Below are 20,126 nucleotides of genomic sequence, written 5' to 3'. Positions count from 1 at the left end.
TTCTATACTCATCCGACACGAGCTGTTGCTCTCTTCTCAGCTCTGGATATGGGTAAAGACGCCATTTGCAGAATAGATCTCGCTGACGATGATCAAATGACGGTCATGGTTCTTTCTTTAAATTCATCCCCGGAATCTTCCTGGGAACCATCTCTTCTTCCCGAAGCGGGAGAAGACACTTAAAATTCACGCAATTCGAAAGAACTATCGGACTCCAAATTTCGTATCCAAGTCGAACAAGTTCTAAAGGAGGCCGAAGCCCTCCAAAGCAAAGAAGAACGTGAGAAACTCTGTGAAGTGCTTTTTAAATACCAAAAATCTTTTGCCAAAGATTCAACGGACTGTGGTCTCACTGACATTCATTCAGTGCGCATTCCCACTCGTCCAGGAGCACCACCCACATTTGTCCGCCAATACAAAATTCCGTTGGCATCCTATGAACCGGTACAAGAAATCATTGATGACTTGCTGAAAAAGGGCATAATTCGACCCTGCAACAGCATGTACTCGGCACCATTATGGCCCGTCATATGGCCCGTAAATGGCGCCTGACCATCGACTACCGGAAACTAAATCAACAGGTTCCCTTGTCTCGGTTGCCGATGACACAATTGGAGCAAGAACTTCCCTCGGTCCGCAACGCTAAATAATTTTCCACCATCGATGTAGCCTCTGGCTTCTGGACCATCCCGTTGCAAGCAGAAGACCAACACAAACTAGCTTTCACCTTTGCAAACCGACAGTACACATTCACTCGGTGCCCCTTTGGATATGCCAACACGCCCGCGGAGTTCAACATTTTCTTAAACAAAGCATGCCCTGATGCCCGCGAGCGAGGCACCCTCATATATGTGGACAACATACTCATGCGTAACCACTCCCTACAGGCACATATTGACGAGATTGATCATGTCCTTAACCAGCTCACAACAGCAGGTGCGAAAATATCACTCTCCAAATGTTAGTGGTGCAGAACAAAGGTGAATTACATCGGTCTGCTCGTAAGCACTGATGGTGTTGAACCACAAGTGAGTCTAGTGCAAGGGGTAACAAACCTCGCAGCACCCACCAATCTTAAGGAACTTCGCAGTTTCTTAGGAGTATGCAACTACTCACGCCAGTTCATAGAAAACTATGCGGACCTAGCTCGTCCACTTTATGACATCTTAAAAAAGGATACTCCATTCACCTGGGGCGAAGCCCAGGAACAAGCCATGCAGGCACTAAAATCGAAACTGTGCACCGCCCCATGCCTTGCCTACCCTAACAGTAGCAAAGAATTCTACCTAGAAGTAGGGTTCTCTGACCACTGTCTCAGCTCCGGTCTGTATCAAATACATGACAGAGACAAACGTGTCATAGCCTACGCTAGTAAAACTATGCTGGCTGCAGAAAAAAAAATACAGTGACTGCGAAAAAGCACTACTAGCAACAGTGGGCAGTCAAACATTTCTCCAACTACCTAGGTGGTCAGAAGGTGATTGTTGAAACTCATCATCAGCCAGTCACTTTTCTGAACAGCCAACGAATTCGAGAGGGTGTAGTAACTAATGCTCGAGTAGCCTCCTGGCTAATGGCTCTCCAAAGCTTTGATTTGGAGGTACGTTACGCACAAAACTACAAGAGCCCCATAGGCACAGGCCTTGCTTCCTGCAGGCGATGTGAAGCCCCAATGTTACGAATAACATAGACTCGTTGTTGTCAGTTGTTGTTGTTTTATTGCCCTCTGGTTATACACAGCTTAGAGATAGCTGCTTAAACTGTAAATAAAATGAAAATGCAATATTCAGAATCATAAAACAAATAAACACAAATTTAGACTCTTCCCTTATAAACCTTTGAATAAGTCACACTTAAGATCATGCTAAATTACTCACATTCAACTCTGAGCTTCAAATTCAGCATTTAAACACATTACAATCTTCAACATTAAATTTTCAGATTGATAAATCCGTCAATAAACTTAACCTTGTAAATCTTTAGTTTACCCTTTAAACATATGCAAATACATTAGATTACACATTATGAGGATCTTATGTAACCAAAAAATAATTAAACCCAGTTGTTAGATTTACAGACAGGAAAAACGTATTTCACCTTTATGCAAAATGAACGATAGTTTACTTCTTCAAACAACACAACGTCCGTTTTCACATTTAAACAGATGTGTAACATTAATTAGAACAACTTACCACGTTGGGCAATGTGATTTAGATTCTTAAGTGACAGGTTTAATCATGGTTACATCTGCTTAGCTTGCCTGGCTCTCATACAACTGAAAAGCCACTTGCCCTTCTTTCTCTCACCAGTCAGAAGACACAAAACCATAAACAGAGAGTGAAGCCCTCTAGAGGAAGGGAGTGATACCAACATCCCGGCCCCGATGACCTCAACATAGGGTCATCCAAGTAAAATTGGTGAACGACTACAGAATAATATGGAAAAAATGCTCTTTAGAGAAAGCAGTTAAACTTGAACACAAGATTAACAACAATTGTAACAGTCTCATGGAAACACAAGCTGAAAGTCTGTAGAGCTTACTTGTCCATATTTCCTTCCAACAAACATAGTTTGTGGATGGGACGGGCATAAATACCTGTTTGTGTCTTTACTTGTACTGAACGTACCAGTCCATCAGCTCCAGCATTGACATCAATGACCAATCCAAGGGGCCACTGACTGTGAGGTGTTGATTCATGCAGGACTAGTACAAGATCACCTACTTGATAATTTCTAGAATGGTGGGTCCACTTCTGCCTCTGCTGTAGGCTAGGTAGATACTCCTTCACCCGCCGAGTCCAGAAAATGTCCGCCAAGTACTGAACTTGGCGCCAGCGTCGGCGGTACAGATCCTGCTTCACGAAGTGACCAGGAGGTAAAGAACATTCAGGTCTTAACAGAAGCAGATCATTAGGAGTCAGAGGCTGACCATCTCTTGGGTCTTCTGACAGTTTTGTTAGTGGTCGTCCATTGATAATTCTTTCAATGATGCAGAAGAGTGTCATCAATCCTTCATCATCCAAAGTCTGTTGTCCTGCAAGACCCATGAGGATTGAGCGCACTGTTCGGATCTGCCTCTCCCATACACCTCCCATGTGTGAGGCTGCAGGGGGATTGAATTTCCATTGCGTTTCTTGTTGGAGCAGATGTTCTTCAATCTTTTGCTGGTTCCATTCATCCAGTGCCTTCTGTAATTCACTACGAGCACCAACAAAATTCGTCCCGTTGTCTGAACGTATCAATTGAGGTGTTCCTCGACGAGCCATGAAACGCTGAAGAGCATTTATGAAAGAATCTGTGTCCAAGCTGTGCGCTACCTCCAAATGAACGGCCCTGGTTGTTAAGCAAGTGAAAAGGCAACCATACCTCTTCACCTCACTGCGTCCCCTTCTGATGTTAATGGGACCAAAATAATCAACTCCAACATTGGTGAAAGGTGGTTGACTTGGAGTTACACGATCAGCTGGTAGGTAGGCCATGTACTGAGTACTGATTGGAGCTCTGCGTCTTTTGCATGGTATGCACTGTGCTAGGACTCGTTTCACTGCGACGCGTCCTCTGACTATCCAGAAGGATTGTCTAATCTCAGAGAGGACCCGTTCAGCTCCAGAATGGCCTGTGAGTTTGTAGAAGTGCCATATGATGAGCTCACTTACATGATGCTTCTGTGGCAAGATCACTGGGTGTTTCGCTGCTTCAGGTATCGGAGCATTGGTGATTCTGCCTCCAACTCGGAGTAGTCCATCACTGAGGCGTACTGGTGTTAACTTTAAGTAATCCACCCTCAGTGGATTGGTGATCTGGGAGCGTTGAACATAGTCAATGATGGAAGTCTCTGCCCGCTTCAGGTCATTGAGCATTATAGGTGCACATAGTTTGGTTTTTGTCTTCTTCAAAAGAATATCTTTTGCTCATAAGATCAATGCAATAGCTCGCTTGAGTTTGTACCAAGACGAATACCTCTGGATGAAACAATCAACTGCTGGCAGACTGGTGACTTTGGATGAGATTGTGTATGTCTGACTTGGTTTCTTTACCTCTGCTTCTGGAGGTAAGCTTCCTAGCTCAGGTTGGAGAGGCCAAAACTCTTCCTTCTGCCAAAGGAAAGCAGGACCTTTAAGCCAGCGCTCACTACTTGCAAGTTTTTCAGCTGATAATCCCCTAGAAACATCATCTGCGGGGTTATGTTCTGTGCAGACATACTTCCATTTTGAGGCTGCTGAGACTTCACGGATCTGTGAGATTCTATTTGCGACAAAGGTTTGATACCTTTTATCTTCGTTTCTGATGTAATGCAGCACAATGGTGCTATCAGTCCAGAAGACAGAATCCAGCAGGTGTAGCTCGAAGCTTTGGTGGATTTTCTGGTCGAGCTGCACTGCTACCACTGCAGCCGCCAATTCTAGTCTTGGAATGGTGGTTGTTTTGACTGGAGCCAGCCTGTTCCTGGACATGATGATGTTACAGTAGATGTTGTCTCGGCTAACAAGCCTGAGATAGGTGACTGCACCGTATCCCAACTCTGACGCATCACTGAAGTGATGGAGCTGCATGGTGACTGAAGGCACAGTATAGACTGTTGGTCTGAGACATCGAGGAACTTGTAGCTTGCACAGCCTTGGCAGGTCATCCAACCACCGGCCCCATTGCTCTGCGATCTCACTTGGAATGGTCTCATCCCAGCCTAGCTTATTGTGACACAGTGCTTGGAATAGTGCCTTTCCTCGTAGAATGAATGGGCCAACTAAACCCAATGGGTCATAGACTGAGCTTACTGTGCTTAACATACCTCTCTTGGTGTTGGGTTTGTCTTTAATATTCACACTGAATGTGAGGCAGTCATTTTATATGTCCCATAACACACCCAGAGCTCTCTCCATTGATGGATCTCCGTCCAGGTCTAATGAACGTGAGCAATTTGCATGTTCCTGCTCTGGGATAGACTTCAGGACCTCTGCAGAATTTCTTGTCCATTTGGTCAAGTGAAACCCTCCTTGCTTGAGCAGGTCGGTCAGCTGCGCTGCTAGATGGATAGCTTGCTGAGGTGAGTCAGACGATTTCAGACAATCATCCACGTAGAAGTTTCTTTCAACAGTGGAGATGGTGTCTGCATCATACAGATGTGCATGATCAGATGCACATTTCCTTAAGGCAAAACTTGCTGCATTTGGAGACCACACTCCGCCAAAGAGGTGAGATGTCATACGGTAGGTAAGTACCTCATTATTTTGATCATGGTTTTCCCACCACAGGAACCGCAGGACGTCTCTGTGGTCTGGTGTTACATAAATCTGGTTGAACATGGCTTTGATGTCTGCCATCATAGCAACAGGACCTTGTCTGAATCGAATTAACACAGTTATTAATTTGTTCATTAGGTCTGGTCCCTGATGAACAACATCATTGAGCGATATTCCATCGTACTTAGCTGCACAGTCAAAGACGATCCGTATCTTTCCCGGCTTGCGAGGGTGAACCACTGGATGATGCGGTAGGTACCATACCTTGCCATCATTGCGGTCAGGCAGTGAAGTAGGGACTGCTTCCGCATAGCCATTGTTGATAGTTGATTTCATTGCTTCCACATACTTCATTTGCAAGTCTGCGTTTTTTGTCAGTCTACGCTCCAGGAGTCGTAGTCTGTGTGCTGCTAAGTTGAAATTGTTTGGTAGTGCCACTGCCTTGTTCTTAAAAGGTATGTCTAAGATGTAGTGTGAGCCATCTTTAGAGACTGAATTCTCCCACTGTTTAATCACTTTATAGTCGTTGACTGACAGATTGTCCCTTTGGGTGGAGTCATCAAGTTTCCAAAACCTTTCTACCTGCATTTGCAGACTGTGATCTGACTTGAGGAAATAGGCCTTGACCTTATTGCCACTTTGTTTGTAATCAATCGGCCCATTTATGGCCCAACCAAGCACTGTTCTTGTGGCGTATGGATCATTATCGCCACCTACACGATATTCTTCAGCTCTGAGAAGGCGTGGGGCATCCTGTCCAATAACAAGGTGCACATCATCTGAGTTGACACTGGGAATAGGGATATCTGCTAAGTGATCCCATCTGGCAACCTCATCAGGTGTGGCGAGGCAACTGAGACCTACGTTTAACTTCTTTAGTGTTCTCACACCATTGAGTGTATACATGTTGCCATCATGCAGAGAGTCTATCTCAATGTTCACACTGCGAGTAAATATGCCTTCTTGGCTGCCTCCTACCGTATCAAGATCCAGCCTTGCAGGTTTGCCTTTGACCTTGAGTTTCCTTGTGAGTTCTTCTGACACTAAACTTGTGTTGGCTCCAGGATCAAGTAATGCGTATGTGACAGAACTGATGTTGCTAGCCTTGCCTCTAACAACCACAGGAACAATAGGTAAGCAAACTTTACCATCCCCAGCACCAGCAAATCCACAAGTAACATTAGGTGATTGAGTAGGTTGTATTTGTTGAGTCGTTTTATTGTCACCAGTGGCATTTTGACTTGCTGCTGCATTTTGCTTGTTAGCGTGGTTTGGGTGTAGCCATTTGTTATGTTTCTGTCCACAGCCAGGAACGTTGCATACCCAATTGCGTGTGCATACCTCAGCACTATGTCCCATCATGAAGCAGTTTTGGCACAAGCGTTTCTCCTGAACAAATGTGAGGCGTTCTGACACAGTCAGTGATCGGAAAGCTGGGCACTGGTTCAAGAAGTGGGGCTCTGAACACTTCAGACATTTTGAATTAGCTGGTCTTCTGGTAGGTGTAGACTTGCTCTCTTGAACTGCAGCTGCCTTAACATTTTCAGAGTAATTTGGACGAGGTTTCTTTGAGCTTTTGGTGGACAACATAATGTTGCTTGGTTTCTCCTGCTTCTTATAACTCACTATCCCACCAAAAACTGGGTCAGATCTCTTCTCAGCCTCTGTTTCAACAAAGCTGACAACGTCCTCAAGTTTAGGTAGATGTCCTGCCTTAGTTATTTCGTAGTTTATATTTAACCACTTGGACCTGAGATCTGGTGGTAGTTTGCTGATGATCTCAACTAATGTGCGGCGACCACTGAGCTCCTCCTCACACTTCATGGCAGAAAGTGTATCCTTGCAGCCTCTCAGCTGGTCCGCAAAATCTCTCAGTTGCACATTGTCTCTTATCTCTTTAAAATTCAAAACCTTCTCAACCCAAGCCTGGGAGATGGTATGAGGATTTCCAAATCTTGTTCTTAGTCGTTCGAGTGCTTCCTTGAAGCCTGCACTGGGATTGGGATTGTATAAGCAGTGACTAATAGCATCTTGAGCTTTTCCTTCAGTGTACTGGTGTAAACGAGTTAGCTTCTCTTCTGCAGCAATAGACTCTTTGTCCACCATCGTGGTGAAAAGCCTCATGAATTTCCAGTACTGAAGGGGGTCACCATTGAACTTAATCAGATCAGTTGGTGGGAGCCTCAGTGAGTCTACTTGGGCTTGATACTGCTGCCTTGAGAATTCAAGCAGCTGTGAGATTGAATCTTCTGCTATCGGTGACAGTGATGGTTGTGTTATCAATGGGCTCTTGCCAGCCTTAGGTGTAGAATAAAGATCAGTTGTTGCAGCTTGTATCCTTTGTTGATTGTGTAACATCTGTGCATCTAGCTCAGCCTTGTGATGCATTCGCTGGAGTTCCAGTTCAAGCTCCTCTTTGTTGCGTTTAAGTAAAAGTTCAAAGTTTTCTTGTTCCTTCTTTCGTAAGGCACGTAGGTTTTCTAGCTCAGCTGACACGGAGTTATCATCATCTGTGCCATCTGGAGCTTCTTCAACTGGATCATTTTGATTCATGTTGTCTAGTTCATGAGCATTTTGCTGATCATCAACCTCACCAGAGGTGTTCACTTCTTGCAACCAGGCTAGAGCGTCGTGACGCACATCATGAACGCTCATCAAGATGACCTTCTCATAGGCTTCTGACTCTTCTTTGTCAGTTTCATCAGTGAGCCTATCATGATAAAGTCTGTGTGCTTCCTGGAGTTGAGTGACAGCTAGGTCAAGGCTCTCCAGTACTTCCCTCAACTCTTCGGGCTCATTTTCTCTGATTTTCACATTAGCAGCTGTTATCATCCTAGTTACGGCTGCTTTGGCTTGTCCTTGCCGCCTCCTCAGCGTCACGAGATCGACTTCTCCCCCAGACTTGTCTGGGTTGGACATGTTGCCGGCGTGTTTAACTTTATGTTACGAATAACATAGACTCGTTGTTGTTAGTTGTTGTTGTTTTATTGCCCTCTGGTTATACACAGCTTAGAGATAGCTGGTTAAACTGTAAATAAAATGAAAATGCAATATTCAGAATCATAAAACAAATAAACACAAATTTAGACTCTTCCCTTATAAACCTTTGAATAAGTCACACTTAAGATCATGCTAAATTACTCACATTCAACTCTGAGCTTCAAATTCAGCATTTAAACACATTACAATCTTCAACATTAAATTTTCAGATTGATAAATCCGTCAATAAACTTAACCTTGTAAATCTTTAGTTTACCCTTTAAACATATGCAAATACATTAGATTACAAATTATGAGGATCTTATTTAACCAAAAAATAATTAAACCGAGTTGTTAGATTTACAGACAATCTGGCTGAATACAGTGAGTAATCTCAATTGAAAACATTAATTAGAACAACTTACCACGTTGGGCAATGTGATTTAGATTCTTAAGTGACAGGTTTAATCATCGTTACATCTGCTTAGCTTGCCTGGCTCTCATACAACTGAAAAGCCACTTGCCCTTCTTTCTCTCACCAGTCAGAAGACACAAAACCGTAAACAGAGAGTGGAGCCCTCTAGAGGAAGGGAGTGATACCAACACACAAGCTCCAGAAACCCTCTTACCTACCATGGCTAACCACCACTATTTCGATCCTAACACATACAAAGACCTTGTCACTGCATATGTAGATGGTTGTTCGTTCCGCTGAGAACACACCCTGATGGCAGGGGTGGGTATTATCGGAATAAACGGGTGGCCTCACGAACCCCTAAGTTTCAAATTGGGTTCTCAGTCCTCCCAATATGCTGAAATAGCAGGAATTCTCATCACAATTCAGTCTGCGGTCCAGAAAAGCGTAAAAACGTTGGTGATCTGCACAGACTCCAACTATGCGCGCCTAAGCTTCACATGCCACTTGAAACTGTGGAAAACCAACAACTACACCACGTCAAACAAAAAGCCAGTCACACACAAAGAGCTTTTCGTGGCGTGTGAAAACTTGGTAGACACACATGACCTGCAGATCTACTGGAAGAAAGTGAAGGGTCACTCCCGAGTCCCGGGAGATGACAAAGAATTCAATGACCAACCAGATAGCTTAGCCAAACAAGGGGCCTGCGAAGGCACATCATGGACATTCGATCCCTCCCTTTATCCAAACCCACCCGACATCGAAGTCCTAGCTATTACACGGTCTCAAACTGTAACGAAGGCATCGCCTGACAATGCTAAAACTACCATTGTCTCTATTAACCGTGCTTTTTCTGACGCTGACTTAGTTACTCTCCAAGCTCGAGACCCATCTCTAAAATGCTTAGCCATGTCACTGACCCATCTACATGTCCCATCTCAGCCCAAGATCTTGACACCATACCAGGCCTTAAAGACCTATACGGCACCAGAGCGTCCCTCCAAGTCGTCAAAGGCTTGCTTGCAATACGCCAGACCCAACAATGCAGACGAGCTGAAGGCCACTATCAGAGTAACCTGGGCTCTCATATAACACCTGAGCAGTACCACAGACTGATTGACTCCATGCCACGCCGCATTGCTGCAGTAATTAAGGCAAAAGTAGCTCCAGCTAAGTATTGAGTGCTGTACATGCTCATACTTTTCATGTTCATACTTTTCAATTGGCCAGCATTTCTAAAAATCCTTTTTTTTTGTATTGGTCTCATGTAATATTCATATTTTCTGAGATACTGAATTTGAGGTTTTCATTATTTATCATTTATAATCATCAAATTAAAAGAAATAAACACTTGAATTGTATCATTCTGTGTGTAATGAATGAGTATACAGGTTGGGCCATTTATATGGATATATCTTAATAAAATGGAAATTGTTGGTGATATTAACTTCCTGTTTCTTGCACATTAGTATATGGGAAGGGGAAAACCTTTCAAAATGGGTGGTGACCATGGTGGCCATTTTGAAGTTGGCCATTTTGGATCCAACTTTTGTTTTTTCAATGGGAAGAGGGTCATGTGACACATCAAACTTATTGGGAATTTCACCACAAAACAATGGTGTGCTTGGTTTTAATGTAACTTTTATATTATATCCGACATTCTCTTAGATTTTAAGGGTACTTAATTTGGGTTTAAGTGAAATAAAACATGCAAAATCTATGTAAATGCTGTAGTGCGATCATTTTCATATAGCACATTTCTTGCAACAGTTATGTAAACAGACTGACAGAACAGTTGTAGATATTTGTATGATGTATTTGTGTTATATTACTGCCCGCTGACTGTATATAATCACACTTTGTAGCTCTACATTTTCAGACTGTTATCCAGTTGTTGCTCTGTAACCTGTTCTTCGAGAGTTCTTCAACTATTTAAGTAGCGGATTATTCTCAGTCCAACCGTGATCCTGAGAGATTAAAAAACCTCCAGCAGCACTGCTGTGCCTGATCCACATTCTAGCATATAACACACTAACACACAACCACCACCACACCAGGGTCACTGCAGTGCTGAGAGTTATCCAACATCCAGATTATACCTGCTCTGTGGTGTCCTGGCCATTGAAGAAGAGGGTGAAAGGGGGAAAGTATGCAGAACAAGAGATGTACTACAGTAATAGCAGAACTACAAAGTGTTGCTTTATGTTTGGTGGTGCTGAGAGAATGGACAGTGAGTGGTAGTGGACAATGAGAAGTAGTTGTAGTTTTGTAGTTGATCCCTGTATAAAACATAAATATTTCACATATTTATGCAGAGGTTCACATTTAAATCCAGTGAATTCTAAGCAGCACTTCACAATTTTCCATTAAACAATAATGATATTCAATTTTGATCATTCTTAAATAAAAAAAGTTCTTAAGATAATTCTCAAATAAATTCTTTTTGAAATTCACTGCTGTCCTGGAAACTTTCATAAATATTTTGATATCTGCAAACACTTAACATGAAGCTGGCATCACAGTGTTATATAAGGTTTATTTACTTGAAACTGTATATTGATTAGCTCTTCACAGGGAGAATTCAAAGGCACATCTCACTATGAATGTTTTTCAGATGTTTAAGTTAGATAAGGCTCTTGCTGATTGGTTAGATTGGTTGAATTTGGCCAATATCCTGGAGCACGTCTTGCTTGATCATAGCTTAGGGCAGACCTATTTGGACAGAACTCTGGGGCTCTTGGTGCTGGATGTTGCTATGGGGCAGGAGGACCCGGATAACCCATGGCAGAGTATGGAGGAGGATTGAAGGGTGGGGCTGATGAAGCTGCCTGGAATCCTGGAACTGTTTGGTTTTGATTTGGGAAGACGTCTGTGTATGAAGGAGGAGGAGCTACTGGATTGGCTGGAGATGGATAAGCAGGTGAAAGGTATAAATTGGGGTAAAGTCCCGAAGCTGATCCAAAGGATGTACTTGGAGGGCTGGGCCCAAACCCAGCCTGTGGCGTAGGGCTTGGTCCAAGTGCAGCTTGAGGTGGGCTGGGCCCATAGGGCTGAATATTTGGTTGACCAAAAGGCTGGCCTGCAGGGAGAATGAAGACTGGAAATTTGATCTCTGGATCACTAGCAAAAGGGACATCCAAATAGACCTATAAAAAAGGAGTACAATTAAAACCCATGTAGTGACTGATGGCAATACTGAAAAGTTTAAATTCTGTAATTTCCTAAGAAGCATTTCTTTGTAAATCAGTGTTACATTTTTTAAACTGTAGAAAGCTTCTAGTAACTTGATTTCTGTTTTCAAACGTACTTTCTCAATTTTTTTACGAGTTCACAATATGAAGTGGAGTACAGTAGTTAAAGTTTTTGTATCAACCTCAATTTTCCTGTAGCTTGTGTACAACAAAAAGAGTGAAGAGAGTATAAACACATAAAATTAAATCTATAAAGAGGAAGGAAAATAGAACTCCCGTACCTTGAGTATGTACTGCATTTTTATAATACTACAAGTTGCCACTGTTAGTTCCAGGTTAGGTGGGATTCTCAGGGCTGTGTTGACTGTTTGCTTTGACCCATTTGGGATGGGATCTCCAACCACTTTGAAAATAGTTTTTAATGAATATTTAGAATGGCCTTGTGCACAGAACTCCTGTTTTTGCTCAAGTTTGTACTTCAGCTTGAGCTCACGTGATGAAGAATTATCAACATTAGTGGAAACCCTGATGACATCACCTTTAAAAAAGAAACAAAGTAAATATACAGAGTCAAAAACTGCACTGAAGGTGCTGAAAGCCACAGCTTAATCTGGGCCTTTTCTTGTCAGTACAGGAGAGTAGAATAAACTGACCTCGAAAATAACCCAATCTGTCAATTGTTGCTTGCACTGAGACACTTCCAGACGTAAAAAGTTTCATCCTTTTGCCTATGTTACCACTCCGTGGATTCTGTATGCAAAAATGAATAATACATGACAGATTGCAAAATGTATGATAAAGCAAATAAATAGTAGCTCTAACAAGCTCTATCAAGTACAGCATGAGAACTATATACTATATATATATACACAGTGCATTGCGAAAGTATTCGGCCCCCTTGAACTTTTGCCACATTTCAGGCTTCAAACATAAAGATATAAAAATTAAAAAATTTTGTGAAGAATCATCAACAAGTGGGACAAAATCGTGAAGTGGAATGAAATTTTTTGGATGTGTCAAAGTTTTTTAACAAATAAAAAACTGACAAGTGGCGCATGCAATATTATTCTGCCCCTTTACTTTCAATGCAGCAAACTCGCTCCAGAAGTTCAGTGAGGATCTCTGAATGATCCAATGTTGTCCCAAATGACCGATGATGATAAATAGAATCCACCTGTGTGTAATCAAGTCTCTGTATAAATGCACCTGCTCTGTGATAGTCTCAGGGTTCTGTTCAAAGCGCAGAGAACATCATGAAGACCATTGAACACACCAGGCAGGTCCGAGATACTGTTGTGGAGAAATTTAAAGCCAGATTTGGATACAAAAAGATTTCCCAAGCTTTACACATACCAAGGAGCACTGTGCAATCAATCATATTGAAATGGAAGGAGTATCAGACCACTGCAAATCTACCAAGACCCAGCCGTCCCTCTAAACTTTCATCTAGAACAAGGAGAAGACTGATCAGAGATGCAGCCAAGAGGCCCATGATCCCTCTGGATGAACTGCAGAGATCTACAGCTGAGGTGGGAGAGTCTGTCCATAGGACAACAATCAGTCGTACACTGCACAAATCTGGCCTTTATGGAAGAGTGGCAAGAAGAAAGTCATTTCTCAAAGATATCCATAAAAAGTCTCATTTAAAGTTTGCCACAAGCCACCTGGGAGACACACCAAACATGTGGAAGAAGGTGCTCTGGTCAGATGAAACCAAAATCTAACTGTTTGGCCACAATGCAAAACAATATGTTTGGCCTAAAAGCAACAGAGCTCAACACCCTGAACACACCATCCCCACTGTCAAACATGGTGGTGGCAGCATCACGGTTTGGGCCTGCTTTTCGTCAGCAGGGACAGGGAAGATGGTCAAAATTGATGGGAAGATGGATGGGGCCAAATACAGGGCCATTCTGGAAGAAAACCTGTTGGAGTCTGCAAGAGACCTGAGACTGGGACGGAGATTTATCTTCCAACAAGACAATGATCCAAAACATAAAGCCAAATCTACAATGGAATGGTTCACAAATAAACGTATCCAGGCGTTGGAACAGCCAAGTCAAAGTCCAGACCTGAATCCAATCGAGAATCTGTGGAAAGAGCTGAAGACTGTTCACAAACGCTCTCCATCCGACCTCACTGAGCTCAAGCTGTTTTGCAAGGAAGAATGGTCAAGAATTTCAGTCTCTCGATGTGCAAAACTGATAGAGACATACCCCAAACGACTTGCAGCTGTAATTGCTACAAAAGGTGGCTCTACAAAGTATTAACGCAAGGGGGCGGAATAATATTGCACGCCCCACTTTTCAGCTTTTTATTTGTTAAAATAGTTTGACACATCCAATAAATTTCATTCCACTTCACGATTGTGTCCCACTTGTTGTCGATTCTTCACAAAAAATTTAAATTTTATATCTTTATGTTTGAAGCCTGAAATGTGGCAAAAGGTTGAAAAGTTCAAGGGGGCCGAATACTTTAGCAAGGCTCTATACATATACAGGGGCTGGACAATGAAACTGAAACACCTGTCATTTTAGTGTGGGAGGTTTCATAGCTAAATTGGAGCAGCCTGGTGACCAATCTTCATTAATTGCACATTGCACCAGTAAGAGCAGAATGTGAAGGTTCAATTAGCAGAGGGTAAGAGCACAGTTTTGCTCAAAATATTGCAATGCACACAACATTATGGGTGACATACCAGAGTTCAAAAGAGAACAAATTGTTGGTGCACGTCTTGTTGGCACATCTGGCACACCACCAAGAAGGATGAAACACATCCAACAGGATTAACTGTGGACGCAAAAGGAAGCTGTCTGAAAGGGATGTTTGGGTGCCAACCCAGATTATATCCAAAAAACACAAAACCATGGCAGAATTAAATGTGCACCTCAACTCTCCTTTTTCCACCAGAACTGTCCGTCGGGAGCTCCACAGAGTCAATATACATGGCCGGGCTGCTATAGCCAAACCTTTGGTCTCTTATGCCAATGCCAAACGTTGGTTTCAATGGTGCAAGGAGCGCAAATCTTGGGCTGTGGACAATGTGAAACATGTATTGTTCTCTGATGAGTCCACCTTTACTGTTTTCCCCACATCCGGGAGAGTTACGGTGTGGAGAAGACCCTAAGAAGTATACCACCCAGACTGTTGCATGCCCAGAGTGAAGCATGGGGGTGGATCAGTGATGATTTGGGCTGCCATATCATGGCATTCCCTTGGCCCAATACTTGTGCTAGATGGGCGCGTCACTGCCAAGGACTACCGAACCATTCTGGAGGACCATGTGCATCCAATGGTTCAAACATTGTATCCTGAAGGCAGTGTCATGTATCAGGACGACAATGCACCAATACACAAAGCAAGACTGGTGAAAGATTGGTTTGATGAACATGAAAGTGAAGTTGAACATCTCCCATGGCCTGCACAGTCACCAGATCTAAATATTATTGAGCCACTTTGGGATGTTTTGGAGGAGCGAGTCAGGAAACATTTTCCTCCACCAGCATCACGTAGTGACCTGGCCACTATCCTGCAAGAAGAATGGCTTACAATCCCTCTGACCACTGTGCAGGACTTGTATATGTCATTCCAAGACGAATTGACGCTGTACTGGCCACAAAAGGAGGCCCTACACCATACTAATAAATTATTGGGCACCAGTCCTTCACAGGGCAACACACAGACTAACACATTCACTCACACACTCACACCTACGGACACTTTTGAGTCGCCAATCCACCTACCAACGTGTGTTTTTGGATCGTGGGAGGAAACCCAGGCGGACACAGGGAGAACACTCCAAACTCCTCACAGATGGAGTCACCTGGAGTGGGAATCGAACCCACAACCTCCAGGTCCCTGGAGGTGTGTGACTGCTGCGCCACCGTGCCGCCCACACTGCAACAAGTAAACAACAAAAACTATACCAGTTTTATTTTTCACTTAAGTATGCATTATTGTTATTATTTATTGTATTGTTATTGTATACTTGCAGAATTAAATAATATCCTTGAAAGGTTCAGAAAAGCATATAGTGGCTTTTTGTGTTGTAATTTACAATGATCTCTTATATTTTTAGACATAAACTATTAATCAGGAATTTCTAAACAATAAAAGAATAACAACACTCAGCTACCTAATCTAAATAGCATGCAAATTTGCATTTATGTAAAACTAGACATTCACAATCAGGCATGTGGACAACTAAATAATGCTTAAAGTTGAACTCTTCAGCTAAGCCAATGGAGATGCCCATAAACTCTATCAGCTTCTGTTACTTCTGACATTTTACTGTCCCTTTAATAAAGAGTCCAAACTATGGTACCTACACTGCTTTAGATTCAGAAATGTCAAGAAAAAGAGCTACAATATTTGAAAACACACATTTTCAGAAGTGCACATACCATTAAACTGACACCAGCATCAATCCTTGGCACAAAGTTAATTTCTGCATTTGTAGTACGGTCCGGCTTCCATGAACGATTCAATCTGACTTCTAGAATATATTTAATAGAGCAATGGGATCCTTTAAAAGATGGTGGCATGTTCCTGTAATTGTAGTTCTAGATTAATTAACCATTTACTTTCAAATTGTATTTATGGCATTTTGATTAATGGTACATACAAAAACATCCCTAATTCTACACAATTTTCCATATGTAATGACATATTCTGTTACAATTAAGACAACAAATATTTAAACATCACTGAAATGGACCTGCCTCACTACATGTGTATGTCTTCAAAGTACCCTCCCTCAAGTTAAACAGTCTTTTACAATATAAGGCTCGGACATCTAGTTTATTATCTATCACATCAGTATTAGCTCACATATATTTTCTTTAAAATACTATTGCATTTTACCTTAAAATCACCAAGACCCGACTCAATGTCAAAACTATTTTGATGTGACATTTATTTTAAGTCATCTTGATATAAAGTTTGACAGTTTATGCAGGATAAACCTGAATAGCCATCGATAGAACACATTTTGTTAATTTTTCAAAATTACAAGTGGCATTTCTACATATTTTAATGCATAAACTTCATTTACTTCATTTTTATATGCAAGGTTCAGCGATGAAACGGTAGGTGTGTAATAAATTATGACTATTTGTGTTTCCTATGGAGGATGTTTTCATTTTTTATTAATTTTTTTTTTTAATAATATAAAAATTAACAAATTGTGTCAATAATTTGTTAATTTGTTAATTGCGGTGGTGCAGCAGTGTTGCAGTCACAGAGCTCCAGGGACCTGGAGGTTGTGGGTTCAAGTCCCGCTCCAGTAGACTCAAAACACATTTTGGTAGGTGGATTGGCGACTCAGAAGTGTTCATAGGTGAGAGTGAATGTGTGTGAGTGTCCTCCAGGGTGTGTTCCTGCCTTGCACCCAATGATCCCAGGTAGGCTCTAGACCCACCGCAACCCTGAACCTGATAAATGGTTACAGACAAATTATGTCATTTATCCAGGGGCGACCAAAAATACAACTGTGGATTTGTCACTCCTTTTATAATTAGCTTACATAAGCATCATCAAACCTTATGAACACTGCGCTAAGGTAAAAGATTACCACAAGAACTTCATCTAAAAAGCAAGGCAATATGATACTGCATTAAAAAGACATTTGAGGATCAGCACTCACCCATGGGGCAGCTGAAAGCTAAAGGAATAAACATGTCTTCCTGGCCTGACAATATTACCATCTGGAAATAAACAAATATGTAAGAGCAAAATAAATACAGTATTTGTCCTTTAAAAAGACCACAATGTTTTGTTTGTTTGTTTGTTTCTAATATAAATGACAATAACACATTATTCAGTACAGTGGTGGATGCTGGTCTTTCAAGGAGGGGAAGCTCAATTGCGGCCTACATCATAAAATGTGTCGGTTTATTTATATGTAAATTCTACCCTCCGTTCCTTTTAAAGAAAATGATCTGTGACCCTGTCGTACCAACAAGGCGTCTTTTCCAGGGACTTGACTAGTGTCCTCTCAATGGCCAGCAGAGCTAGGCTGCTTAAACGGCCTTGGCCCATGTGAAGTGTGTCCGCCTGTACTCCCACGGATCTTTATACCAAAGGATCGCTGATTCGCTCATTTCGCTGTCAATCAAAAAGGGATTCAGCCTCAGACAGATCATCCAATCATCATACAGAAGCTGAGCATCCGGGCCAGCCGAGGCCAGCCCACTGCCCCATAGACGCTGAGCGTCCGATGGGCGGGACAAAGCCCAGCATTTATCCAATGACTCGTCTCGTTTTGCTGCACTTCGCTGCTTCGCTATTGAACTCTGTGGACGCTCAGCGTCCAGACTGTTTAAAACACCGTGAAACTGCGGGAAAGCCGCGTCTTTACCAGTGATAAGAAGCTGATTCTGAACAAAAGTTGAGCGCGTTGTAGTGCATATTTATTCAATGACATGTACACACAACAGTATATATTTGATCACTTATTTTTTAACATTTTAGGGGAAGCTGAGCTTCCCTTGCAGTCTTAAAGCAATCGACACTGATTCAGTATAATAATGATTAAATAGTAATACGGGTTCCAAGAAAATATGAATTATCTCCCACTAATACAGTGTGAAACCAAATGTGTTGAAACGTACTTCCCCAACTGTTTATGCAAACTGACCTCATCAAATTTCAACATAATTCCCATAAACCTTAAGACTGGAATGATATGATGTAAAATATACAGCTTGTACTTACAGGTCTCCCCAGCTGTTATAATGTCATTTGGTTTGACTTTTGCTGTAAAAGTAACAGAAAGGAAAGTCATGAAGTCTTTATCTACTTTATCTCTTACAGTTACAAAGGTTACAAAAGGGTAATATTCCAGTGTACTTTGGCAGGATTTATTACACTCTATGGTCAAATGTCTGTGGGCATGTAGACACTTGCTCATCCAACATTAGACAGATTACATGTGCTCACTTATGTTGGAACATTTGTGTGAGGATCTGATTATATTCAGCCAAAAAAGCATTAGCAAGATCAGGCTCTAATGTTAGATTGCTAGTTTTGAATAACAAATGCCACTACAACTCATACTAAGCTTATTAACATAATTATTTTAATATATTCATATATATTTTAATCTAATAAGATTGAGTTCTATCCCCCTACAGAATGCAGTTACAGTGCCCCACAGCCCTCATGGTGAACTGTAACTCATTTACCACTGCTCCAGGGAGTTCCATTTCGTTATACTTTTCTAGGGAGATTATGCAAGCTGTGTGTGCACTAATGAATATCTGTAATCATAATGGATTTGGGTTTAAACCTAGAATGCCCTTTAAAATAAGGAGTGTATACAGATTTTTGGGTATATCCTCAGGACATTTCTTAAATACAGTTCTACAGTAAAGACATTTCTTAAATAATTTCTACAGTAAAGACAACTCGGAACAGCTAAGCTATTAAATGCTATTATAAAGAACAAACACGGGATTATGGAAGTATTGTAAGATAACAGTTTATCGATCACAAAGGAAAGTAATTCTGTAGTATACCTACCCAATCATTATCTGGCTTAATTTATTTGTTTATTTTTAATATATGTTCATTTCTGCATTGTTAGCTAAATCCCTCATCTTACCAACAGATGTTACTGCTACGAAAAATACCGTTGAATTCAAACATGAAGACAGACTGGTCTCACCTGGTTTGGAGGGGTCCCGGATGAAGAACTGTTTCAGTTTGAAGTATCGTTCATGGGAGTGGGAATTTTTTGAATCGTCAAAGCGCACATCCGCGTCCCCTTTACATTTAATATAAAAACAGTCGATCTTCACCTCCTTGGAAACTTCCAGAATTACCCGCCCCTGCAGCAGGTCTCCATTTGTGAACGTGTTCCTCTCGTTCACGGGGTCGTAGGTTAAAGTGAGTTCTTTAATCGTTGACATCTTAAACCCACCGTTAAGGGTCGTGGAATTTCTGCGCAGTTCAGACGCTCCACCGCAACCTCTGATAGTGAAATACACACCACAGTCATATTCCCCACTTCCTTTAAAACTTCTCTCCTGGTAAGTTGGCGCGGACCCACTGATAAATGAGTAATCTGTAATACTGTCAGCAAGCGTTTAACCTGAGTATTACACTCCACATTCAATTCCATCCCAGTAAACAAGGAACGTCCCTGGACGTTCAAAAAAGGTCTAAAAGTAGTCGGTCCGTCAATGACATATTTTAAACGTCAGTGGACGTCCAAAATGAATTGAAAACAAGTCCGTCATTTCAGGACCAATTGATAACGTCAATGGACGTACAAGATGCGTTGAAAACAAGTCAGTT

The 20,126-nt window shown here is 41.9% G+C and overlaps 1 protein-coding gene across 1 annotated transcript; it reads right to left on the bottom strand.

Moving 5' to 3' along the window:
* Positions 1 to 11,246: 11,246 nt before the first annotated feature.
* LOC136679613 (arrestin domain-containing protein 3-like) lies at positions 11,247 to 19,791 on the bottom strand. Its single transcript, XM_066658243.1, has 6 exons — positions 19,495 to 19,791; positions 18,543 to 18,584; positions 17,473 to 17,533; positions 12,482 to 12,578; positions 12,110 to 12,366; positions 11,247 to 11,783 (listed from the first exon to the last, which is right to left on the bottom strand). The coding sequence occupies exons 1-4, from the start codon at positions 19,736 to 19,738 to the stop codon at positions 12,557 to 12,559; spliced, it is 369 nt and encodes a 122-aa protein (XP_066514340.1). The 5' UTR covers positions 19,739 to 19,791; the 3' UTR covers positions 11,247 to 11,783; positions 12,110 to 12,366; positions 12,482 to 12,556.
* Between the last annotated feature and the right edge of the window lie 335 nt (positions 19,792 to 20,126).

This window comes from Hoplias malabaricus, chromosome Y (genome assembly GCF_029633855.1).
Source record: "Hoplias malabaricus isolate fHopMal1 chromosome Y, fHopMal1.hap1, whole genome shotgun sequence".
NCBI lineage: Eukaryota > Metazoa > Chordata > Actinopteri > Characiformes > Erythrinidae > Hoplias > Hoplias malabaricus.
This window is presented reverse-complemented; position numbering and strand designations above follow the sequence as displayed.